Source organism: Antechinus flavipes, chromosome 2 (genome assembly GCF_016432865.1).
Source record: "Antechinus flavipes isolate AdamAnt ecotype Samford, QLD, Australia chromosome 2, AdamAnt_v2, whole genome shotgun sequence".
NCBI lineage: Eukaryota > Metazoa > Chordata > Mammalia > Dasyuromorphia > Dasyuridae > Antechinus > Antechinus flavipes.
This window is the reverse complement of record NC_067399.1, coordinates 157,867,006-157,894,115: the sequence shown is the minus strand read 5'-3', so window position 1 is coordinate 157,894,115 and position 27,110 is coordinate 157,867,006. Positions and strand designations below refer to the sequence as shown.

The following is a 27,110-nucleotide window of genomic DNA, read 5'->3' as shown; positions in this document are numbered from 1 at the left end:
GATGACAGCCACAATAGATATGGAAAAACCTTTCAATAGAATTCCTACTGTGGGCCCCTGTCTCCTTTTCAGGAATTGACCAAGTTTTGAAATCCCTGTTTTGCCCCTGGCTAATACTGTCATCTTGTACACATTTAGCTTGATCAGTTTGGCAGGTTATGAAAGACTTAATGATGCAAACACATGTGGCAGATGCTGTTCTCATGATAGTTTAGGAGCCTACAAGCCACTGTTGGTAGCTTGCCAGCTTCATCTTCAACACTGAAGAGCATTATGCTTTCAAGCCCCCTTTGCAGCTTGCCCTTAGGGACCACTGTTGAAGCAGTAATAAAATTCAAAATGGGCCTCAGGAAGTCAACTTGTTGGTTTGCTTTCAAGGGTGTCTTTTTCATTATCACACTTTGTTTTAATGGAACCCAAGAGTTGTTTCTTAAGAGAAGAAATCTAAATAAAATTCTATAAAAATCAGCTCTTGTTTAAAGGAAAAAATTAGATATACCGAAATAACATTATTAGATCTCATTTTTTCAGGTAAAGGTTTTTCTCACAACATTTTTTGGTAGAAAACACTTTACTAAAAAATAAAACTTGATACTTTCCCCAAAAGGCCTGCTAAATGTTTTTCATCTGTTACACAGAGATGCAAATGGAAATGGAGAGGTATAGGAGAAACCAAGGCCTTCTAACCCACAAGTATCATTCATATATATCATAATCATTCACAGTATCATAATTGAGACAGTAAAAAAACATTCCATCCCAACCAGTAAATAACATGTATTAAGCCTGTTTTGTTTACTCTAGGTGCTTTGGGAGTGAATTGAAGTAGAAAATAAGATACAGCAAACATTTTCATCATACTCTCTCTTGTATATATATATATATATATATATATATATATGTATATGTTTTAGGATCCATACATAGGTCATAACCCATATAACATGAACTTATTATCTAAGACAGTGATGCTAGTTTAAATGAAATTAATGAATGAATACATATTAAAGAAAAAAATAAAGAACTTTTAAAGTACAGATGGATAATAAATAAAAATAACCACAACATTCATCCATTTTCATTGTGATCCATGTGATTACCTCTTTCCATAACTAGTATTATTATTTACAACTCCAATGCATATTACACAGTCCATCCATTTACTTTTCAGAAAGCTAATGTTTGTTTTTCATTCTCCAATAATAGTATTTCGTTCCAGCCACTGGTAGGTATTATTCAGAAAATACATTGCCTTTGCCTAGGAGCCTGCAGTTCAAAGTGGAATATGTACAATCCACAGTCAGGTTGGTTACTTTGACCATTTTGACAATGTAATCAGAACTTCTCCTGGCCAATAAGATAGGTTCTAAATAGTTGATCACAAAGAGAGTTTAAAATGCCTGCTCAGTCTTGCTAAAGCTGGCATGTAACTACAGCCTAAGCCAATCAGGCACTATACAATAGCCCAGACACACAGCAGTCAATTCACATTTGGCAGGAGTATAGAGAATGGGATAAAATGTTCTTAAATATATCTGTTATTGGTATAATCATCATTCAAACTCTTATGTAATTTCTTTTGAACTAAGATGACTATTAATTAAAGTTTAGAAAATATGAAATGCTCTTCTATTTAATCCCAGTACACCAGCTCTTTATGGGGGGGGGAGAGTTAGTCTTCTTTCACACATGATATCTATTAACACTAATGGGAATTACACATACACATGCGTTCAAAGAAGAATAAATCTTCTTTAGTTAACATGTCTCTGATGCTCTAAAAAACTTACATTTTGTGTTACTGGAAGTTCAAATAAAAATAAGTGTTCCTGGCCATCCAACTGACTCTATTTATATCTATAAATGTTAACTATTTAAAATTAATCATCACATTGTTCTTGATAGAAACTATTCATTAAAGCAGTTTTCTATAAAAAGTTAGAAATATGTAAATATTAAAAAGAACTTTTCTCATGGAAGAGATTCAATTAAATATCCGTGCACTGGTGTGAAGAACATATTGTGAAACTGTGGTGGCCTGTTTTCTGGTCATTATTAATCCAGAAACCTTAATGATGAACAACATTTGTGTCATTGTCTACACAAATTTAATTTGTTTATGCAGCAGTTCAGCTAATCCTGCAATCTGCTTTTCTCAAACGAGGACAGATAATGGAGACACAGTTCTTTACAAGTCTACAGGCTTTTAAATTCTGATAAAATCAGGATTCTTCACTGGGTCTTGCCACAGCTCTGAATTAAACCACTTTAAATGTAATTACTGAAGCTGGCTGTACATCAGGAACATCCATTAAAAAAATTGATTGACCATGCTGTTGCGGGAGGCATTTTATGAACAAACGATCGTGATGGGTCCAGAACTGTAATTTATAAAGGCAAAAAAGCAGGTAAATACTTTATCAGTGATAATGAGAGGTTCACTGGATAATGAATTTTTTTTTCTTTTTTAACCAGCTTCTTCGCAGAACCTTGGTCCATGGCCATCTTTCATGATCGTTTTATTGATCTTAAGAAAGAACTCCGTCAAATCCTAGCATCCAAAGAGGTAAAAGAAGTGACTATCTTATTACTTGCAAATTATAAGCAGTCTGAAATTGCTAGTCATTTAGATTTTTACCTTTATATCCACTATAGTATTTCATTTCTAAGATCAACTCCACTTCTAAAGCCAATCATTATGTATGTATGGGTGTATATAATGATGCATTCACAAATGTTATAATCCTATATTTAAAGAGACAGATTTTTTCCCCACAAATTTTTACTTAGCAATTTTTGGTTTCAAAATTGTTTTACAAACTGACATTAAGTTACACTCCATCTCCCAAGAATGGAGATTAAATTCTTCTAGTGCTTGCTTTTACTAACTAGCTACTTTACAAAAAGACTTACAAATAAATCATCCAAATGTTAGAATTTACTCTCAAAAATAAGTTGAAAGACTCATCAGAGGTAGAGAATGAATCTGACAATGAACTATTCATGGTTGTTTATATTCTCTCAAATACCCAACCTTTTAGCTTCTAGACTACTGAGGTCCTATAACCTACCCTTCTACTCCACTGCAGCCTGTGTATCATTGGTCCTTCCATCAGCCACAAGTAATCTGGTTCCATGATAAAAAACAAACAAACAAAAAAAGCCATACTTCTGAACTGCATTGATATGATCATAATCTATTATCCCACCTTCCTCTATGTCTTACTCCTTTTAAATCCATTCTTTCTCCTCATCTTAACAACACTTCCCTCCCGCAGAACTTTCCCATCTTGTCAACTCTGCTCTGGCTTCATTTGCATCCTTCCCAATTAGATAGTTAGTTAATCAGAGTAACTGAGAATTCTCCTCTGCTTTTTCATCCCATGTTCTGTTGCTGCTCATGCCTTGTCAAACTCCAACCCCACATTACTCCTACTATCTGCCTCCTCTGCTCCCATTTGCCTACTGTTGAACAGAGCCAAAGAAGTCATATAACTGTGCTAACTAGGTCCACTGCAAAGTTATGTAACTACTATCAATTGGACTGCCTGGGCAGCAAAACAATCCTTTTACTTCTCCTTAATTGACCCTCTCTTCCATTCACTGCAGCAACTATTCCAAACCTTCTGTTCTTCAAGCTAAGGACTGGACTTCATCTCATACTTTACCAAGAACTTTACATACTTTTACAAGAAAATGAAGGCTTAAAACCCTTTGACTTTATTACCTCCTGTCTCTGTTGAAAATGTGGCTTTCACATCCAAGTCAACCCTTGATTCTATTCTCCTCCCCACCATCTCTCCATCTCTCCAGTATATTACCTACATTCATCCCTCTTTCTCTGATATTCAATATCTTCCAGTGTATTGGACCTTTGGACCTTTACCTGATGCCTACAAATATAAGAATCCTCTGCCATCCTTACCAAAAAACCTCACTATATCTTACTACCCATTAGCCGTTAATCATTCTCCTGTCTCTTTCCTCCCTTTTATTCTCCTCTTCTTGAAAAAATTATCTGTACTTGCTGCCTCTACTTCCTCTCCTCTCTCTTCTAAATATTCTATAATCTAGCTTCCAAATCAGTACTCAACTGAAATTTTTCTCTCAAAAGTTATTAAATATTACTAAAATTAATGACTTTTTTTCCAGTTCTTATATCCTTTTTGACTGCCCTACAGCAGCATCTAACACTGTCTGTCAATTTTTTCATGAATTCTCCTACTGTATGACTGCCACTTCTCATGCTCTTTTGCTGGATTTTCATCTATTTCATGTCATGTCAAGTCAAATCAAGTTGCATTTAATAAGTGCTTACTATATTCTAGGTACTATGCTAATCACTAATTGTGGATATATCTGCCAAGGTTCTGTCCTGGGCTCTCTTTTTTTTCTCTCTCTCTATACTCTCTCATTGGGACCTCATAAAAGTGAATTCAATTCACCATGAATTCAATTACTATGTTTTCTGTGCATGTAAATAGATTATGTATGCAAATGTATGTACATGTGTGTGTGAAAAAGTTTCTCTCTTGAGTTCCAATTCCAAATTACCAAATGCCCATTGAACATTTTAAACTAGATGTCCCATAGGCAACTCAAACTTGCTATGTCTAAGTGGAACTCATTATTATTTTTGACACAAAATTCATTCTTCTTCTGAATTTCACTATTATTTCCTTCATACTTCATATTTCCAGTCATTCAGGTTTGAAACTTAATCATCAGTCTCAACAACTCACTTAATGGTAGCCAATCAGGTGCCAAATCCTGCCATTTCAACACTCCCATTGTTATCATACTAATTCAGGCTCTCACCACCTCTCACCTGGACAATTACAATGTTCTCCTATTTTATCTTCTCCTTTAAGTGTCTCTCCTTTCCAAGCCAATCTCCACACAGATGCCAACTTAATTTTCCTAAGGTGTATGTCTGACTATGTCACTTCCTATTCAGTAAACTTCAGCGGTTCCCTTTTACATCAAGGTTCAAATACATCAAACATCCAGCCATGTTAACCTGCTTGTTGACCTTCATACATAATGCCCTATTTTTTTTTCTCCATGGCTACTACCCATGCTTAAAAACTCCATTCTCACCCCTATGTTTTAGAATCCCTAGCTACCATCAGAGCTTAGCTAAATACCCTATATGGGAGGCCCTTCCTAGCCTCCTGTTGCTATTACCTTCCATTCTAAGATAACCTTGTATAAAATTTGTGTATCTTGTATATACCTATTTGTATACACATTGTTTCCGCATGTTATAATGTAAGCGCCTTTTGGATTTACACACCTTTGCTCCACTTAGCACAATGCTTGGTGCCTACTGAGTATAGGAAAAATGTTTGTTGATTGTTGATCTAGGGATATTTTTTACCAGGGAATGACATGGCCATATCTTTACATTAGGGAAGTAATTTGGCCATGAATTAGAGAAGAAAGAAACTAATAACAGGAAGACCAATTAGGAGATTATCACAATAATTCTGACAAAAAGTGATAAGCACCCAAATTAGAGCAAAAATAGTTCGAGGAATCTGACAAAGAAGTAGAGAAGAATAGAGAGACTTGGAAGATGTTACAGTGTCAGAATCATCAGAATCTGGTGATTTTAGATACGAGACTTCCCCCACTGCAAATTGCATTATGCTCTCTGAGGGCAGGAGTTGTTTTTCATTGTCTTTATAGCCTATGAACACTTAACACAATGTCTTCACAAATTAGACTATCAATAATGGCTTATCGGATTGAATTTGATCGCTTTACTTAATATTGTTGGACATATGAAATGACTTTATACTTAAATAACGTTAGAATTAGAGACCTGTCAGCTTTTACATTTAATAGGTTTCAAATTAAAATAAAATACCATACCATACATAAAACTTCTTTTAAAAAAGAACTGTTAATCCATGATTGCTTCGAAGTAGAGCAAAACATACATTGAAATATGCAGTACTATATACTTTAATGCAGTTTTTAAATAATTTACTATCATATGATAAGCACAACCTATAATTTTTTAATAATATTAATGAATTCGTATTTCTTTGGTGCTATAAGAACTCATCTTCAGCCAGAATTCTATCTTAAGATTTAGGAAAGCATTTATTTTTAGTTGTGCATAAAATAAAACATCCATAACTAGCCTTAGAAAAAATTATAAGTATGATTAATTTCAAGTATAAATGTCTTAAAAATCAACTGAAATTTATGGAAGGAAAAAAATCTATTGTTTATCTTATAACTACAGATCTGAATTGTTTGTCCCTGTGTTGTTTAACAACTTTATCGGGGACCTGTATAAAGGAATAAGTGACATGCTAATCTATTCTGCAAAAGACACAAAACTGGGAAGGACTGCTAACACACAAGAAGATAGACTGGAAGAGAATTTTGACAGACTAGAGATTGGGCTAAATCTAATGAGATGAATTCAAAAAGAAAACTGTAAAGTCTTAAACTGAGGTTCAGCAAATCAACTTCACAAGTCGGTACTTATTATAGTTAGAGGCCTAGTTAGAGAACAGTTTGTCAGAAAAAAAGATTTGGAATATTTTTTAGTAAGCTATAAAATCAAGATGAATAAACAGTGTGATTATAGCATCCAGAAAAACTAATTCAATCTTGGGTTACATTCTTGAGAGAGAGAGGCAAAGCTTCCAGGAATAAAGAGATGAAAATAGACCTCCTGCTTAGCCTTGATCCAATCACAACTGTACTAGTGTTTTCTGGGCACAATGATTTAAGAAAAACATTGACTAGTTAGAGAATGTACGGAAAAGAATAAGGGCTTGCATCTAATATATAATGAGGCATATTTATATTTAGTCTGGAGAAAAGAAAACTCAAGTGGAACCAGTTAACTGTGTTCTAATATGTGAAAAGCTAGCATGTGGAAGAGTGGTTGGTCCTACTCTTTTTGGTCCAAGAAGTCAAACAAGGAGTACTGGATGCTAAAAGAATCAGCTTACAATAGAATGGGTTATCTCTAGAGATGATAGGTTCCCTCTCCTTATTAGTCTTTAAGCAAAGAGTAGATAGATGGTCATCCTTCTTGAGAATGTTATAGTGGGCATTTTACTTTTGACTTCATTTGGATTAAATGGCCATGAAGTAAAAATTCTGTGATTCTGAGAAATAGCAGTGCTTTGAATGCTAAAGATTTTAACTGAAACTTGATGACTATTTGTTAGGAATGTTGTAGAAAGGAACTGGGTTCAAGTCCTACTACCTCTGTGACTATTGAGTAAGTCATGTAACCTCACTAAATCTTAACTTGCTCATCTATAAAAGGAGACAGTTAAAGTATTTTTCACTTCTGGATTTCTATGACTCCATAATCATTAAAAATGTAACATTTTGTTTCCCTGATTTGTCTTACCTGTGTGGCTATCTTTACTCTACAAAAGTGATTTGATATTTTAATCTGTGTTCTAACCTTTGACAAAAGAAAGGATTAAAAATACAGTTTAGATAGCCAATATAAAGTTATTTTATAGGCCAAAAAAACCCTTCATTTTTTTTTAAACACAAAAAATTCTTCCTAAATAAAGAAGCAATTACTACAGTTTTGTCCCTATGTTGTTTGGACCTTTCATCATCCATGGCTAATTGTTAATCCCCAAGAACCATGTTAACATGCTATTATTTTCCCTTTTATTCACAAATTTTATAGCTTATCATTGTAATACAGTGAAATATAACTTACTAGGAAATGGCAATATGATCTACATTCCAAATTCATTCCTATTCAAATTCAGATTCATTTCTATGTTTTATTTCTGTCCATATTTTATAGGATGAAGAACTTCCTTCCATGGAAAATTTAGTTCTACAAATAGTAGATGAGGAAATCAACCTGTTTGAAAAGCCGAAGAAATACCTTCAAAAATTCTTTGAAGAAACGATCTATAAATCAGAGGTGGAAAAAAGCATCCTTGAGTATCTGCACTATAATAAATACCATCTGCCTATGTATGCATGGCCAGGGATTATTTAGTTAAAGCCACATTTTCAGTTTCATTGGCCACATAAATATGGCTTTTTATGTTATCTTGACTATGAAACTTAATGGTTAAATCTTGTTCTAAATAGTCTTTGTATTGATTTTTGCCTTTCCAGTGATTTCTAAAAACTGCAGTATTTAAACTTTCCATTAGGTGGCACATGGCTTGTTATCCCTGATCAGTGGAGTAGTACTAAGATAGATAGTACTGTGAAGAGAACATTTAGAAATACCATGAAAATTTGTTTAATAATGCGCATTTTAGAAATAAAACTGAATTCTTTCTATGTGAAAATTGTTTTCACTTGAGTTATGATATCTTTTGTTTTGTGAAATTTAGTGGCCACTATTTTGGGTTATTTTTTGTTTTTTGTTTTGTTTTCCCATATAATAATGACAATGATTATAAAACACTAATAGCAACATCCTGGGCTTCAGTTTCCTTACCTGAAAAACAAGGGGAATTAGATTAACTCTCTCAAGTTCCTTATTATTCTGTGGTTCTGTGAAAGAACTTGAACAAGGTCATTAGCAGAGTTAGAACTAGCACCCAGGTTTTTCTGTGTTCCACCATGCTACTCATTAGGACTTATTGAAAAAGAAAATGTTTTTCTTTGATTTTCCTTAAAAAAAGAACAATTAAGTTAAAACTTTAATCATTGCCAGTATCATAATTAAATTTCCTGTTTACATATAATAATCCTGAAAGCTAGCATTTATATAGACCTTTAAGTTTTTTAATAATAGCTTTTTTATTTTTTCAAAATATATGCAAAGATCATTTTCAACATTCACTCTAGCAAAAGTTTGTGTTCCATATTTTTCTTTCTCCCTTGCCCCCTACCCCTTTTCATTAACAGCAAGTAATCCAATATAAGTAAAACATATGTAATTCTTTTAAACATATTTCCACATTTAACATGCTGCACAAGAAAAATAAGATCAAAAAGAAAAAAAAACTGAGAAAAAAACAAGCAATAACAACAACAACAAACAATGGTTAAAATAGTATGTTGTGATCCACATTCAGTCCCCATAGAACTCTCTCTGGATGCAGATGACTTTCTCTATCACAAGGATATTGGAAATGGCTTGCATCATCTCATTGTTGAAAAGAACCACATTCATCACAGTTGATTATCACATAATCTTTTAACTGTATACAATGATCTCCTGGTTCTACTTACTTCACTTAGCATCAGTTCATGTAAATCTCTCCAGGCCTTTCTAAAATTCTATTCTGATCATTTCTTACAGAACAATAAAATTCCATAACATTTATATACTATAATTTATTCAGCCATTCTTCATCTGATGGGCTCAGTTTCTAGTTTCTTCAAAAAGAGTTGCTACAAACATTTTTGCCTATACAGGTCTCTTTCCCTATTTAATGATCTCTTTGGTATATAGGCCCAGTAGAAACACAGCTGGATCAAAGGATATGCAGTTTGATAGCTCTTTGGGCATAGTTCCAAATTGCTCTCCAGAATAGCTGGATCAATTCACAGCTTCACCAGCAATGTATCAGTTAGACCTTTTAAGTTTTGCAAAATGCTTTACAAATGTTTGAGAAAGACCCAGTTTGAACTCATGAAGATTATCTTCCTGATTCTAGGCGGGACACTAGCTGGGTCCCCAACAATAACAACAATTTAAGGTTTGCAAAGTGCTTTACAAATATTATCTCATTTGATCCTCACAACAACTGTGGCATTCTGGCTATTTTTATCCTCATATTACAAATGGGAAAATTGAGGCAGACAGATATTGTGACTTAACTAGGATCATCTAGCTAGTGTCTGAGGCTAGATTTGAACTTCTATCTGACAAGTGTTCTATCATATGTACCACCTAACTACTGTTTAATTTCCATCAGAAAGTATTTTGGAATGAGAAAAGTTATATAAAGTTTTACCCAGTAACAGAAATTTTGTTTCATATGGAAAATGCAAACCTAAAAGTAGAAACAACCTGAAGATGTGTATAACACATATATGTATACATATATATACATGAACACATACATATATATACATATGTGTATAAAACATCTGTAAACTAGTCTACTTTGCTGCAAAGTCCACCCATATCATATGCATAGGTGTCTCTCTCTTCCAAAGCTGTTTCCTGAACTATATTTTCTCTCTTAGTATTTCTTCCAGCAACCACAGGATACTTCATCTAAATGGATGAATCCCAGATCAAAATTTCTGGCCTCAATCTTTCTATTGAGCTCTAGTCTCCTACTGCTAACTGCCTGTCAGACAACTCCACTAACATATTCAATAAGCATTTCAAACTCAAAACTGAACTTATCTTTCCCAACTTCCTAATCTCCTTATTTCTGCTTAAGATATCATCATCCTTTTAATTCCAACCTTGGAAACTTGCTTGCCATTTCAGTCTTCCCATTTCCCACAGTATCTCTAACTTTCATCTCCCTTTGTCTATTCCATGGTCATAATCTTTCATTTGGATTATTTCAACAGCTTCTTAACTGAATAACCATCTTGATGTATCTCTTCAATCCATTCAATCCATTGCCAAAATAATTTTCTTGAAACATAGCTCTGACCATGTCAGTCCTTTCAAGAATTTTATGTGGCTCCCTATTGCCTATGAAATAAAAACACAAACTCTTCACCTTGGCTTTTAGCCTTAGCCTGTTCTTCTAGGCTTATTTCCTCGATGTTATAGCCAAACTGAACTTTTCTTTGTTACTCACAACACAATACTTCATCTATCTTGCCAACAATAAACTTCCTCTTCAGCTCCCCCTATTGGAATCCCTATCTTTTTTTCAAGAATAAGCTTCTATGCTATCTCCCTTTCTAATCTCCTTCCTTTCTCCTCAAATTATGATTTATTCTCAACTGAGTACATATTGTCTCCTCTAATAGAATTCAAACTCCTTGAGAGCATCTGCTGTATATTTTAGGTATTTAATAAATGTAATAAGAGTAGAGGACATTGAAATGCAATGGACGTGTTTAATTTTCATTAAATTGTGTTTGAAAAGGAAATTCTTTAATAAATATTACCCATTATATTTTGTCAGAAATCTTGTCCTTAGCATACAAAATGAATTAAGTCAACATAATAAAACGTACACATTTACTTAGGAACTAGTACACAGAATGGTTAGTTTTATTACTTGAGGAGTGTTCATTTAGATGCTTTTTAAAAATATAGTACTATTGATTGAATATTCAACAAGTAAAGCTCAAAATTGGATTCATTTGCTTTTATCCAATACTATATTTATTGGACCTAATAAAACATTTAGATCAAGTAGAAACACTTTTCAGAGAGTCTGAAATTGGGAAGGATATTTGAGATCATCTAGTCCAGCCTTTTCTTTCCCAGGGAAATTCCTGTTACAATACACTTAATAGATGGTCATACTAGTATGTCATATGCACCTCATAAATGCAGACAGAAACTCACTCCATTTTTGACAGCTTTAATTGTAAAAATCTCAGATCAAGTCCATATTTTTCTTCCCAGTCACTAAATGATTCTGCTTCTGACCTTTGGAACAGCACAGAATAAAGTAAATCCTTCTTTTGGACAATGAATTTTCATTTGTAGACAGATATTATATTTTCTTGTAAATCTTCTCTTTTGGCTAAATAGCCTTAGTTCCCATAATCTTCAAATGAAATGACATGATTTAAAGTACCCTTAAACCTAGTCACCCTTCACTAAATGGTTAACATACTTCGATGTGTCAACATTTCTCTTAAAATGTCTCACCCAGAATTAAATGTAACAAACTTACCTATCACAAAGTACATCAAGATTTGCTCCACTTGTTCTGGACACTTTTATTTGTATAGTTTATTGAGAAATTGGAAGCTTTATTGGTAAATACATTATACTGTTGACTCCTAATATGCCTGAAGTCAGTTGAAAAACTTCTTCATACCTGTGCTAGAAAGCTAGCTCTTTTCCATCCTGTACTTGCATGGCTAATTATCTGAACCAAAATGGAGGGCTTTACATTTAATCCTGTTAAATTTTCTCTGTTTCTGTCTGGTTCATTACTCCAACTAATCAAAATCTTTCTGGATCCTGATTTTATTATTCAAAGTATTTATTATCCCTCCAAGTTCTATATCATCCTCAACTTTAATGGTGTATTGTCCATTTCAGTTATTGAGGACAATATTAAACCTGATAGTGCTGCTGACAAAGTCCTTCAGTCATTGGAAGTGTCTGTTAAGTCATATTGTTTGGGCTACTTCATTTAACTATCTTGAGCTATATATGATCCAGATCATATTTCTCTTTCCCAGTAACTAAAAAAAAATATCATGACAGGCTTTATTAAGTGCCTGGCTGAAATCAGATGGATATGTATTATATTCATAATCAATTGGCAGGTATTTAATTATTTCATATCTATTATATCCTAGACACTGTGTTTGATACAGTGAAACCAAAACAAAAATTAAACAAGAGCTTTCTCTCCAAGGGTTTATATTCTATTGGGGAGAGATAGGGAGCAAAATATACATGCATATACACACAAAGTAAATACATTTTCCTGATCTTTTAAATAAAGAAATGAGAATGAGTTTGGCATGAGATTCTTAGTGAATCCGTGCTGGCATTTAGTGCTTACTGCTTCCATTTCTAAGTGCACACAAAGCAACCATTCAATAATCTCTAAAGTTTACTAGGAATCCATATTATGCTCATTGTTCTATTGATTTCAAAAATCACCTTTTCCTCTTTCAATACAAAAAATAAAGAGAGAGGAGGAAGGGAGAGAGAGGGAGAGGGAGGAAGAAAGGAAGAAAAGGAAGAAAAGGAAGGAAGGAAGGAAGGAAGGAAGGAAGGAAGGAAGGAAGGAAGGAAGGAAGGAAGGAAGGAAGGAAGGAAGGAAAGAAAGAAGGAAAAAAAGGAAGAAAGAAAGAAATTGGAAGAGCATAGGATAGTTTACCTCTCAGATCTGTGGAAGAGGGAGGAATTTATGACCAAAGAAGAACTAGAGATCACTATTGACCACAAAATAGAAAATTTTGATTATATGAAATTGAAAAGTTTTTGTACAAACAAAACAAATGCAGACAAGATTAGAAGGGAAACAATAAACTGGGAAAACATTTTTACAATCAAAGGTTCTGATAAAGGCTTCATTTCCAAAATATATAGAGAATTGACTCTAATTTATAAGAAATCAAACCATTCTCCAATTGATAAATGGTCAAAGGATATAAACAGACAATTCTCAGATGAAGAAATTGAAACTATTTATAGACATATGAAAATATGCTCCAAATCATTAATTAGAGAAATGCAAATTAAGATAACTCTGAGATACCATTACACACCTGTTAGATTGGCTAGAGTGATAGGGAAAGATAATGTGGAATGTTGGAGGGGATGTGGAAAAACAGAGACACTGATACACTGTTGGTGGAATTGTGAACACATCCAGCCATTCTGGAGAGCAATTTGGAACTATGCTCAAAAAGTTATCAAACAGTGCATACCCTTTGATCCAGCAGTGTTACTACTGGGCTTATACCCCAAAGAGATACTAAAGAAAGGAAAGGGACCTGTATGTGCCAAAATGTTTGTGGCAGCCCTGTTTGTAGTGGCTAGAAGCTGGAAAATGAATGGATGCCCATCAATTGGAGAATGGCTGGGTAAATTGTGGTATATGAACGTTATGGAATATTATTGTTCTGTAAGGAATGACCAGCAGGATGAATACAGAGAGGATTGGTGAGACTTACGTGAACTGATGCTAAGTGAAATGAGCAGAACCAGGAGATCATTATATACCTCAACAATGATACAGTTTGAGGATGTATTCTGATGGAAGTGGATCTTTTCAATAAAGAGAGCTAATTCAGTTTCAATTGATCAAAGATGAACAGAAGCAGCTACACCCAAAGAAAGAACACTGGGAAATGAATATAAACTGCTTGCATTTTTGTTTTTCTTCCCAGGTTATTTTTGCCTTCTGAATCCAATTCTCCCTGTGCAACAAGAAAACTGTTCGGTTCTGCACACATATATTGTATCTAGGATATACTGTAACCTATTCAACATGTAAAGAACTGCTTGCCATCTGGGGGAGGAGGTGGAGGAAGGGAGGAGAAAAATCAGAACAGAAGTGAATGCAAGGGATAATGCTGTAAAAAATTACCCTGGCATGGGTTCTATCAAAAAGTTATTTAAAAAAACAAAGAAAGAAAGAAAAGGAAGAAAGGAAGGAAGGAAGGAAAGGAAGGAGGGAGGGAAGCAAGGAGGGAGTGAGGGAGAGAGGGAGAGAAGGAAGGAAGAAAGAGAAAGAAAAGAAGGAAGGAAAGAAAGAGGGGAAGAAAAGAAAGGAGGAAGAAAGAAAGAAAGGAAAGAAGGAAGGAAAGAAAGAAAAGGAAAGAAGGAAAAGAAAGAAAGAAAGAAAGAAAGAAAGAAAGAAAGAAAGAAAGAAAGAAAGAAAGAAAGAAAGAAAGAAAGAAAGAAAGAAAGAAAAAAAAAAAGGACATTCGACCACCTTCAAACTTCTGACATTTCATGTTTTTTAAGAATTCTTTGGAAATCACATCCTCAAGTTTTGTTTTCCCCAGTATCACAGGGAGTAATTAATTGAGGCCAGGAAATTTGAATTTTTAAAAAGAACTCAGAAGGTATATTCTTACTATGGCTTCACTTATCATGCTCTTCAACTCCTCCTTGATTGAATCTGTTCTACTATTTCAAAATAAGGATTAGGCTACTTATGCTTTTGACAGGGAAAAAAATGCCACCTGCTTCAACTAATAGCCCTATCCTTTCTTTGTTATTCTTGCTACTTTACACATACCTTTAAAATGTCTTTTTATTGTCCTTAAATTTTTTGAAAAGCTGCAGCTCATTCTGTGTTTTAGTCTTCTGCTACTAAATCTTTTCAAATTTCAGTACCACTCTTTTTATGATTAGAAGTAGTAAATTAAATTTCATAACTATTAAGGGGGGGGATTCACAATTGTGATCTCATAATTCTACAAGTTTCCAACTTTTTTTTTCTAAAAAAACTATTTAGTCATTTTTATGTTATAGATGCCCAAAGAGTTTTGACATTATCCCCTTCCCCATTTCAATTCTCCCCCTTTTGGAGGGCAGCAACTTCACATGAAAGTACATTAGACTCTGGTTTTCCAGTCAGGCCAATTTGTGCAATCAGCAAAAGATCTAGTAAGGGGAACTCTTCTGAGTTATTCATTAATAAGATTTATGTGAATATATGTAGAAATTGAAAGTAAGGACCAGATAGCTACCTTTTCATCAGGTAATAAATAGAATTCTAATTTAGCCATATGGATATAAACAGAACAATGAAATGGTGAATGGCCAAAACATATTACTTATAATGAAAACTTAAATTTAACACAAATTTAAGTCCATGAAAAGCCTGGGAATAGGTTAGTATATGTGATTAACACGTTTTTTCCCCTTAGCAAAGTTTCAGTTACAGCTCCCTATAATATGTTGACAAACATTACCATAAAGGTTAGGTTTGAATAGTAATTGTAATAGAATTTGTGACTATGAGTAACATAGGAAATATATTCTTGTCATAAAATTATGGCTAGAAAACTGATTAATCAACATAATATAACTAATTTAGATACCTGATAAAGATGGTTTATATTTCCATTTGCCACCTTTTAGAGGGATTGATTTCCTTAGTAGAGAGGACTCCTCCAGCCGGACAATCACTTCACCATTTCAGGTAAGTACCTCCTCTGCAACTTAATGTCTTAGAAAATGACCTGGAGCACTGAAAAGCCAATGGACTTGCACAATCACCCAGCTATTTTGTGTCAGAGGAAGGACTTGAACCCAAGACACCCAAGCTTCAAATCCAGCTCTCTACTACTATACAACATTATCTTTTAAATGTTTTCAAATACCATATATTAATTAAGTAGGTTGGTCTGAAGATGTTCAGGTTAATTGTTTATCCTGTAAGCAGATGTACATTTATAAGGTTAATGAATACTCATCAGATTTTTGAGGAGGGATTTCCTGAAGTAGTGGGTGCAGAGATAGGGAATAAGAGTTGATTAAGACTTGGGGAGGGAACTTCTGTATGCATTTGGCTTTACTTAGAATTCCAAAAAGATAAAAAGCTTTATTCACTGAAGAAAAAGCAACCAAAAAGGAAAGGAGTTTTGGGTGACAGGATTACTGTTTTATAAAAGCAATCAGTTATAATAAATCTGCATTAAAATTTCAATACCTGCTCTGCTTTTCATTCTCTTGGTTTCTACTATTAGTAACAATTTAGCAAGTACAAATAGAAGTGAGGCCTACTAAACCATATTGTGAAAAATGATTCTATAATAAATAAAAGTTCATTTTAATCATATCATATACATCAATTATGTCATGTTTCCCCCACAGAATACATGTCATAATGAGCTTCAGCACTGCTGCTGAGAGTATTTTATTAGCTTTAATGAAAAGGGAAACCAACTTAATTCCAATAATGCCTTGTTATTGCTTTTTTATACCTAAATAACACAGAAAGTAAAAAGGGGAGGGGAGACAGGTGAATGTTCTATGCTTCATAAAATGTAAAACATACCTATGAATATTCAAGCTTCTAAAATGGAGTATGTGCATGTAAGAGTGTTAGCTAAGAATGAGAGAGGGATCGAAAGTAGCCATGTGTGAGAAGCTGTTGATTGTTTTCTGGTTGAGAGAAGAAGTGATGATAAGGTTTGGATAAAGTGTACATTGCTCATGGGGGAGGAGTAACCTGCAGCTGTATGCTAATGCTAATAGAAACAAATCTACTGCTCCCCCATTAACCAGGGAGGCAGGGAAGCACACATCACTGAACAAATACACTCACACTAGGCAAATAAAATAACACACATAGACACACAGACACACACACTCATCTCAGGACCACAAGGGAAGGAACAAGAAAGGAAGGAGCCTCTTTACCAGCAGAAAGTATACTTGCATCTGGCCAGCTATGAATCCAAGTTATTCTGTCACTTATCCTTGTAGGGAGGAAAAAGGTGAAAGGTGATTGGGTATTTCCATATTCTTTCTTAATTGAGTTTTTACTAATTTTGTTTTCCCTTTCCTTTGAAGAATTACTGGATAGCACAGCAGTCGTTGAAAAGGTTAAGAAAAATTCAACCATGATTCTTTGTGCTAAAAGTTATTAAATTGTTGGACAATCACAAAGGGTTTCCAATTTGTCCTGTCCTTCCTGGAACCAGGACTACGATTTTAGTACAAGTCGTTGTGTGCTCATATTTATCTTCTTAGTACTGATGATTGTCCTTTGACAACCTCACAATGAAAAAACAAAACTTTTTGCTGCTCAGATTTCCTGGCGTTTAGGCCTTATCTTTCCTGAATTTCCTACCTGAAGTAGACATAAACATCCATAAGTGCTCTACTTACGGAAGAATACCCCTCCAACAGACATACTTTATATAATAAAAGGAATGGTCTCTCTCCCATCACCCCAAAGCTGAATAATGGGAGCAGAGCAGATTGTCAGGGGGATACTTGAAACTTAAGGGATGGAAAATACTTCAGCTCTTTCTCCCCCTTCTCTCCCCCCCCCCCCCCAGCTGGGTGGAATAGAACAGCCTCATGGATTCTTTCTTGTTTTCTCTCTTTCATGTACTATTCTTTTGTGTGTAATTATTTAAACGGGAGATCCATAGCAGCTTTATGCTAATATGCTGAACAAAGGCGAGGGGCGGGGGAATGGGAAAAGAGGGTAAGGTGAATAGAGGCAAAGGGGGAGGAGATGGGGGCTTCAGGGTTCGCGTGTCGATCGCGTGCCCCTCAGACAGACACAACAATCACTAATTCCTCCAAACACAATACACTCTCTCCCGGGTCTCAACTCGACCTGGGTCAAACACTAGCAACACAGCCCATTGTTTATAGTTTTTGCTACAATAGTTCTTAGAAAACCTGATGAACCTCTAACTGCAACCTACGTTTTCTTGCACATGGCTATTGGAAGAACCGGGGGAAATTGGTGGTGGTGGTTGGGCGGGGGAAGGGGGGGAGGGGAGGAGGAAGGGGTTCCAGTTATCTTTTTTCCCCCCTTTAGCTCGAAGATAGAGAGGAAGGAGGTGATACTAGCCAGACCGGTGCACTCTCTACCTTTAAAAAGGTGCCTCGGCCAGTTGCATACAGTAAAACTAGAGAATTTTCCCTTTGGGGTTGATTTTTCATCTGCTTAAGTGGCTAAGTTAGACATTAATACAAGGCTGTACTTCTGCTAAAAATCCTCCTGTCACCCTATTCCCAGGGTCCGTTAGCAAGTTTCCTGCATCCCAATAATTTAATCAGGTGGGTGGGGCTAGTAAGTAATAAAAAAAAAAAATTAAGATGTTCATTGATTGAGAATAGAGATCAAACGAACAAACAAACAAAATCACTCTTATGCTACCGCCCCAGCTTTAGGGTCGGTAGTGCGAAAAGTAAAAGACCGCATCTGTTTTTTCCCACCACCATTCTACATGAAAAATAAAAAAAATAAAAAAAAGAAAGAAAAAGAAAAAAGAAAGGAAGAGAGAAAGAAAAAGAAAAAGCTAGGGGTACAGGCAATAAAGTCTGGAGTTGGGAGCCCTGGCATTACAGCAAATTCCAATATAGTTTGGCTTCCAGCTTGAGATATCCCTGGGAAAAGTAATGTGGGCAGCCAGAATTAAGAACTGGGAAAGGGTTATTAAGAAGACACTCAATCCTACTGGGAACCTGCTAACCAGAAAGCGATAAAAACTAATTCAGACCTAACCTCAAGAGTCCTCAAATGGCAAAAAATTGATCCACAATTTACAGAAAGAAATAAAAGCAAATATTAAGTGAATAGAAACAGATTTTAATAATGGCAGAATGAGATTTGATACTTTGCTATTCAGAGAGTAAAATACATACCTGTATTTTATGTTAATAGAACATATATACTTGTAGATTGAAAAGAAAAAAAGTACAGCAGACAGAAGTCCCAGCTTCTCTCAGCCAACACAATCTGCTGCAGCTGTTTTGAAGGTTTTCTTCTTCTTCTTCTTCTTCTTCTTTCTTTCTTTCTTTCTTTTTTTTTTTCTTTTTTTTTTTTTGCGACATTTTTTCCCTCCTTGCAGCCCTGGGTTGTAAAATTAGTTTAGAAATACTTGTACCTTTCAAATTTCAATTCATCTTTACCCTAAGAGACTGAAAGCAGTTTTTATTTCAGCTGACTAGAGCTAGGAAAACAACAAAAAGAAACAGATCCTTTGAATCTAAGTATCTCAATAGGTTTCAATAGATTTTCTTTGGTTAATTCATAGCACTGTTTGAATTCACTGTGTGCAGAGCGGAGGTGTTTTGTATTTTTTTTTTTTTTTTTTTTTTGCTGGTCTTAGATTAATGGGTGTTCTTTTAATTATTTTTTGAGGTTTGCAAGGTGACTTATTTTACCTGGTTATCTACTGAATGACAGCGTTATATATGTAATGCAAAATATGGTGTGTTACTGCTGAAGGAGAAGATGGTTCTGAATACTGGTATTATACAGCAATCCAGGTGAAATCCGTAATTAGGAAAAACTGGGGCAGGTAGCCACGGAAACCTCTCCCATTTCTAGATTTGTAAGAAATACTAGTCAAAGAGTGAAAGAAGGATTGGGCAAAACATCTGAAGAGAAATATTTGGGAATTTAAGATTTTTGAATTTATCAAATCTTGGATTTGATATTTTACAGAGTTGCCATTAACTGGGGTTAATATTTCAAAAGTCATGTTGACTACTATTATATTCCCATAATGATTGTTTTCTACACATTTTGATACTTAAAAGCTCTCCAATCTCACATCAACAAATGACTCTGAATCATACTGATTGGAAGTTTTCTTATATATAGATCAAAGACTGTTGCACTTATGGACGCTGTAAAACCGATGGTCAGTTTACATTTTTTAGGATTTGTTCAGAGAAAAAACAAAAACAAAAAACTAAAACCTTCCCTGAGATCAGTTACAAACAAAAGCCCTTGTCAAGACAAACTAACCCAAATTACTGATGTTTTAAATTTCTATTTTAGCTAAAAAAAAAAAAAAGTGTTTGCCCTGTTGCACCTTATGTGGATTTAATTCTTTTATTTTAGATAACGTTAAGAAATACATTTGTGGATTTGCATCCTATTTCTACATAAAAGACTATCACCCAGGAGTTTATCTTCACTGGAACCACTTCTCTCCAACAGTCACCCCAAAATTCAAGTCAGTGATGTGGATTGTAATGAGGATTACAAGAATTTGCGAGATTGTTTCAGACTTCGGGTTGAGGCGGGGGCGGGGTGAGGCGCAGACCGACTACCTTCTTTTTGCTGTTACGGTTTAGCTGGTGTAAAACAGGCAGCCCGTCCTCTTTAAAGCCGTTGCCTTCTCTTGGTGGACAGATTTCTCCCTCCTTCTCCTCTACTCCCCACTCACCCCTCCTCTTTCCCCCAGCCCCCCTTCCTCGGCCCCGCAGCACGCGTCTCTTTCTCGTCCAGATTGGCCGCGGTTCGTGTTCAATAGAAGGAGGTTAATTTCCTTCACAAAGGTGAAAGGGGCACGGCTCTGGGAGGCTACTGTGCAGAGACAGACAGGCCCTTTATTTTTTAGCTACTTGATTAGACCCCTTGATTTAGCATCTGATGTCAAACAGCAGACAAAATGCACGAACTGAATTAAAATGCATGAGGCAGCAAAGGATAATTTAAAAGAAGTTTATCAAAATGGATTGATATGTGAATTTTGGTATTTCGCAAATACTTGGATAAATGAAATGACTGTGCAGTAAGGGAGTGGAGGGGCAACTTTGCACAATCGATGAGCTATTTAATAGGGCATTATAAAGATACAGGAAATAAGTAGTTTTAGTAGGACTCTATCCCAAAAAAAAAAAAAAAAAACTGTTTCGAAATGCAAGTTCTTTTTGAAAGCAGAAAAGAAGATTTTGACTAATCCACCCGTTTTGTCTCAAAAAGTACTATGAAATGACTTCTTGACGTTAATTAAGACTTTTTAAAGAGAAAAGGAGTTGATGATGTGGATACTAATATTTCACTTCAGTAATTCAGAGAGTCTGAATTCCTAAATCCCTTCAATTAGTTTAGCAGAAATACCCATGTTTCCATTTTCACTTGAATTGATGCTTCCCTGAGGAATTTTCTGGGTTGCTATCCTAGTGAAGTCAATTTTGAATTCGGTGTGTTGCTTTTAAGACACACAGATTTTCCAATTTTATTAATTTTTCAAGTACAATGATTTCTTCTCTATCTTTGACTTCTTAAACAATTCTGATGCCACATTTTTGATTGCCCTCCTCACCATCTTTCTCAGTTTTTTTCTCTTCCAAATCACACTTTCCCCTCGTTCCTCCCCTCCCCAACTTCTCCCTCCACTTCAGTTTGCATATTGAACCCTCCTGACATATTTTGGGCCATTCTTCTTCTTTGTTGCTATTTTGCTCCAGAACTGCGGGTAATCCCACCGATTTTAGATGCTGCTCATTGTGATGCTGATGGACATTTCCATTTGGCAGATCTGTGCCCCCCGGAGGAGAGACACAAAGCCAAGGCACGTGTGCCTTCCTATAGAAAACCATCAGACCGTGAAAAGAGGAGGGGCCAGGCGTGTGCCTCTATCCAGGAGGGGCCAGAAGTAAATAGGAGGCAAAAAGGGGAGGGGGGAGGGAGGGAGGAGACGGAGGGAGGGATGGAAAGAAAAGAAAAGGGGGAAAACACCCTCAGGTACATCTGCTATACCTACCAAGCAACCCCTAAGTCCCTGCCCCCTTTTTTCAAACCACTCTTTACCCTCCCACCCTCAAATCCATAGGAGCAGTGGGAAGCTCTGATTGGCTCCGGACGGAGCGGGAGGCGAGAACAATAGCATCCTCCCCCCCTTAAAAAGAGTGCTGCTATCTGGGCAGGCAGGGGAGAACAGGGACGTGTTTGCGGGGGCACGGAAGGAAAAAAAAAAGGCACACCACAGACACGTCCCATAGACATCACACCAGCAGGCAGGCACGGCAGGCAAGAGCGAAGGAGTTCGCGACTGCTTACTGCGGGCGGAGCCAGACTGATGGGCGAAGACGGCGGGAGGCGCTGAGCTAGAGCCGGGTACCAGTCAGAGAGGAAAGAGCCAAGGTAGAGTGCGCTCCGAGGCTCTCGGCAAGAGAGCCCGAGAAGGCGCATCCCTACGCCGCCCCCTCCAGTGCCTTCCTCAGTGTCCGGGGTCGCCCGCCCCGCGCAGGAACCCAAAGATGCCCCGAGGATTTCTGGTGAAAAGAAACAAGAAGTCCACGCCCGTCTCCTACCGGATCCGCTGCTGTGAGGACGGCGACCGCGAGCTGCTGCTCTTCTCCAGCTGCGGCGGCAGCGGCGGCTCCTCCCCACCCCTCCCCGGCTCCGAGCGGGCTCCCGCAGCGCTGCTGGCTAATGCGCCCCCGGCCACACTGCTGCTGCCGCCGCCGCTGCCGCTGCCACCCCGGGAGCTGCCCGCGCCGCCACCACCGGCCGCGGGCCCCAAGCCCGTGCAGTTCGGCAACCCCGAGGCGGTCTACCCGGCGCCACTGTACAGCCCCACGCGGCCCGTGAGCCGGGAGCACGAGAAGAAGAAGTATTTCGAGCGCAGCTTCAACCTGGGCTCGCCGGTTTCCGCTGAGTCTTTCCCCACACCCACAGCCTTGCTGGGCGGCGGGGGCGGGGGCGCGGGCGTGGGCGGCAGTGGGGGGGGCACCTGCGGCGGGGACCCCCTCCTTTTCGCCCCTGCCGACCTCAAAATGGGCACCGCCTTCTCCTCAGTCGCCGCCGCTGCCGCTGGTGCAGAAGCTGGGGGCGGGGGCGGGGGCCGGGGCCCCGGTAGCCACCACCCGCCAGCCGGCAACCTGCTGACTGTCCCCGGCCCTGTCTCTGTTGCCGCCGCCGCCGCAGCCTCCCTGAGGCACCCTAGTAAACGGCCTGCGCCCGCGCCAACGGCGGAGCCCGGTGCTCCTGCGGCCAAGCCGGCCAAAGCGCCGGCCGCCAAGAAGCCCAAGGCCATCCGCAAGCTGCACTTCGAGGACGAGGTGACCACGTCGCCTGTATTGGGCCTCAAGATCAAGGAGGGCCCTGTGGAGCCACCCAAAGGCCGGGCAGGGCTGGGGGCAGCTGGCGGGGCCGCGGGGGGCGGTGGCGGCGCGGGCGGCAGCACGGGCGGCGGGAGCGTTGGTGGCGGCGGGGGCAGACCTCTGGGCGAGTTCATCTGCCAGCTGTGTAAGGAGGAGTACGCTGACCCCTTCGCCTTGGCCCAGCACAAGTGCTCCCGCATCGTGCGCGTGGAGTACCGCTGTCCTGAGTGCGACAAGGTCTTCAGTTGCCCGGCCAATCTGGCCTCGCACCGCCGCTGGCACAAACCCCGACCCCAAGCCACTGCCGCCGGCGGCCACCACGCTTCGGGGACCGGCGTCGCCGCCGCGGGCACCTTGGCTCCGCCAGCCGGGGGCGCCCGAGCAGCCGAGGGCAAGAGCAGTGCAGACGAAGTTCTGGCCAAAGCTGGGGTTGGTGGTGAACCGAAAGAGGCAGGCGGCAGCGACCGAGACACGCCTAGCCCCGGGGTGTCGGAGTCGGGCTCTGAGGATGGATTGTACGAGTGTCACCACTGCGGAAAAAAGTTCCGTCGCCAGGCCTACCTGAGGAAGCACTTGCTGGCGCATCACCAGGCTCTGCAGAACAAGGGAGCGCCGCAGCCCCAGCCTCCACCGCCGCAGCCCCTGCCAGCCCAGCCCGACGACCTGCTGGTCTACCCCAGCTATCCCGGGTCCGAAGGCTTGCAGCCCCTGCCACCAACCGAGAAGGCGGGGAAGGAAGTTGGGGGCGAAGGGGAAGTGTCGAATCCCCTCAACATGAGTGCCCCCGCGGAATGCCATCTGTGCCCTGTGTGCGGGGAGACCTTCCCCAGCAAGAGCGGCCAGGAGCGCCACCTCCGCCTACTGCACGCGGCCCAGGTGTTCCCCTGCAAATACTGCCCGGCCACCTTCTACAGCTCACCGGGGCTTACGCGGCACATCAACAAATGCCACCCCTCGGAGAACAGACAGGTGATCCTGCTGCAGGTGCCTGTGCGTCCCGCCTGCTAGACAGAGTCTGTTCAGCGCCGCCGCGGGGAGAGCAAGGAGAGAAAAGGAGAAGAAAAGGAAAAAAAAGAGGAAGGGATGGGGGAAAAAAAAAAAAAGCTTACCCCTCTCTCCCGTCAGAAACAACCACCCCAGCCCCCGCCCTGATAGCCCCACTCCCCAGCCCCTCAAGAAGTGTGCCTTCGCTTGTAGAACCACAAAGAGACTGTGAGCCCCGTCCGTCGGTCCTTCAATCCATCAATCTGTCCCCAGCCCTTCCCCTCTTGCTCCTCCCCAAACTGCTTTTTAGCGTTCGTGAATGAAACGCGCTGGTGGTGAAAACTGAAACGTGAAAAGTGTTGTCTTGATCTCGTAGCGTGCTGGTAACCAACTCTTCACCCCTATCTTCTCCCCAACCCCGTTGTGGTTTATTTTTTTCTCCTTGATTTTCTCCAAGTTAACTTGTTCTCGTAAGAGCTGGTTTATTTCTGTTAAGAGAGAAGAAAAAGCTGTACCCTTTTGTCTCCTCATTGGTATTCCTCCCTAACTCCTCTCCTTTGCCCCTTCCCTTTGGATTTTCTGGAAGCTCAAAATATGTATCTGCTGAATCCTTTTGAAAAACAACTGTTTTTACTGCTAGTGTTCGATGTGTTGACGGTCTCTAGAAAGTCTCCGTTTTCTCCTCTTTTTTACCCATCTCTACTCTTTTCTCTATATGTATTTAGCCTACGGGTTGTTTTTAGTCAATCTTAAGGAATAATGCCTTTATACTTCACAGGCTGTAAATTGAATTTACCACATGATTAGCTTTATTATGGCTTGTGAACTGCTGGATTCTGGCTTTACCTTTTTGTATGTGAACAAATCAAATTGCTTAAAAAGAGTTTTCTTTAGTATAGCCACAAATGCCTTGAATTGCTGTTTTGTTTCAGGGTTGTTTTTAGGGGGAGGGGAGGGAAATTTTCAGAGTATGCTGTAGAAATTGCCTTAATATTACATGTCAGCTTTTTCGTTTGATAATCTTTGTTGAGGTAGGACCATATGAGTTTACTCTAAATGTATATGTTGATTTATGAGTGTTATTTATTCACTATTTATTTATATTATGAAAATTATGATATTATTTGATTGCAGATATTTTTGATGCGCTTTTTTTTCTGCCACGTGTGACATTTCACTGTGCATTTTAGAAGAGGGTCTTTTTCTAAAGGGATCTGCTAAAAGTTTTAACTTTTATACCTATCTGAGCGATTACATACAACCTTACCATTTGCTTGGAGGGCTCAGACAGCTCTTGTACAACTGACAGCTCTTACTTTTAGATGCAATCTCTTTTCTACACACATTATTTTCTTAATTGTTAGCTATTTATAGAATGCTTCAATAGAACTGTTTCAACTGTATAACTATTTACTATTCAAATAAAATATTTTCCAATTCAAATACATATTCACTGTGTCATTTCTATACTCAATAAGAATCTCCTCTATGCTTTTACAAAACTTCCACTGTCTCCTTTTCCAAAGATCAGTTAACACCACAGAGAACAGTTTAGTAAACATTTAGTACATTTTTATACTGGTGTGGGGTTCTGAATTCTGGTCTCACTATACAAGTCCAAGAAGTTCACGGGGAGTAATACTACAATAAAGTGTGACTGTAGTTGCTGACTAGTTTTTGGAAAACCCTTAGTGATAATGTTCATGCTCTGACGTTTGAAGCATAAGACTACAATCCATCTTTTTCAGGATAGGTCCTGAACATCCACTTGTTATCAATGGGAGTGGTAGAAATCATTCATTTGTCAAACACTCCCATTTTCTGAAAATTTGTTCAGTAAAATAGGCAGTTCTTCCTCTCTTCCCTCCCAAAAAGAGAGAATACTCAAGGAAATGTAAAAAGAGATTCCCTTTTGTCACACTTGTTTATATAAAATTAATCACAGCAAATAAAAATACGAAATCCTGGTTTTTAAGGTTAACAGTTTTTAAGTTTTCCTGTAAATGGAAGGTACTGATGATACAAGATACAAGATCAATCCTCATTGGTAGCAGCCCATTAAAATATAAAACTGAAGAATAACCATGGAAACTTGTTGCATTAAGATTCCCAGAGAGAGAGAGAGAGTTGTATACACACATTCTGTTGAATTATTTGAGAGTGAAGTAAATGAACTCTCAGATAAATAATTTTTTAAATCCTCAAAATAATATCCAGCCCTCCTTTGGTAAATAGGGAATGAAAGAAAAATCAGAATCCATTAACAAGAAGAGCAATTGATTTTGAAAGGGAAAAAGAGCTCCATTTGTTTTTTATCTTTAGCACCAATACAGAATTATATTGTTTGCCTTTGAAAGTCACTTGACCATTAAAATGCCTGTGATTTTTGCCATTTTAATGTTCAGTCCAAAAATTACTCCAAACACCAAATATATTATGCTTTCCTTTACTATGACATTTCACTACTCTATCATTTGGAAGAAGGAACCACATTCTATAACATTCAGACCTCTGAATGAACTCAAGAATTCCTCTCTATAAAAGAAGATATATCCCAAAACAATAATGCACTTTGGAGGTGGGAAGAACGATTTTATTTTAAACTATTCCAGAAAAAAAGTTTACCTAACATTTAGGATGATAGAATAGCATGTTTTGAGAATCTCAAAGTTCATTAGCATCATTCAAAATGCAATAAAATTTAAATTTTATGTGGGACAGAATTTGGTTTAAAAAAAATCACATTGTGAGCTGACTATGAACAAAAAATTGAGATGTCAGTAAAGGTACATTGTCTCAAAGGTAAAATATACCTTAGATCTTATCACTGATGACTGATATTGTATGATATGAATGATGGTCACAATGCTTTACTAAAGATAAAAAGAGGAGTTTAAGATTAGTTCAGAAAAAAGTATGGCAGAACTCAAAAGTCTTTTAAAGGTGGGGAGCCTCAGAATAGGGGCCAATGGCTTTGAGTTACAAAGGGGAAGAT

The 27,110-nt window shown here is 38.1% G+C and overlaps 2 protein-coding genes across 2 annotated transcripts in view; both read left to right on the top strand.

Annotated features, from left to right (window-relative positions):
• Nucleotides 1-8,306, top strand: part of CFAP61 (cilia and flagella associated protein 61) — a 344,569-nt gene extending 336,263 nt beyond the window's left edge. Inside the window, exons 25-26 of the mRNA XM_051975854.1 lie at nucleotides 2,476-2,566; nucleotides 7,805-8,306. Of these exons, the coding sequence (XP_051831814.1) occupies nucleotides 2,476-2,566; nucleotides 7,805-8,005 (292 nt within the window). The 3' untranslated portion in view covers nucleotides 8,006-8,306. The remainder of the gene's footprint in view (nucleotides 1-2,475; nucleotides 2,567-7,804) is intronic.
• An 8,975-nt stretch (nucleotides 8,307-17,281) lies between these two features.
• Nucleotides 17,282-25,558, top strand: INSM1 (INSM transcriptional repressor 1). The gene has a single exon (XM_051975853.1). It carries the CDS (start codon nucleotides 22,286-22,288, stop codon nucleotides 24,137-24,139), a length of 1,854 nt encoding a protein of 617 aa, XP_051831813.1. The 5' UTR covers nucleotides 17,282-22,285; the 3' UTR covers nucleotides 24,140-25,558.
• The last annotated feature ends 1,552 nt before the right edge of the window (nucleotides 25,559-27,110 follow it).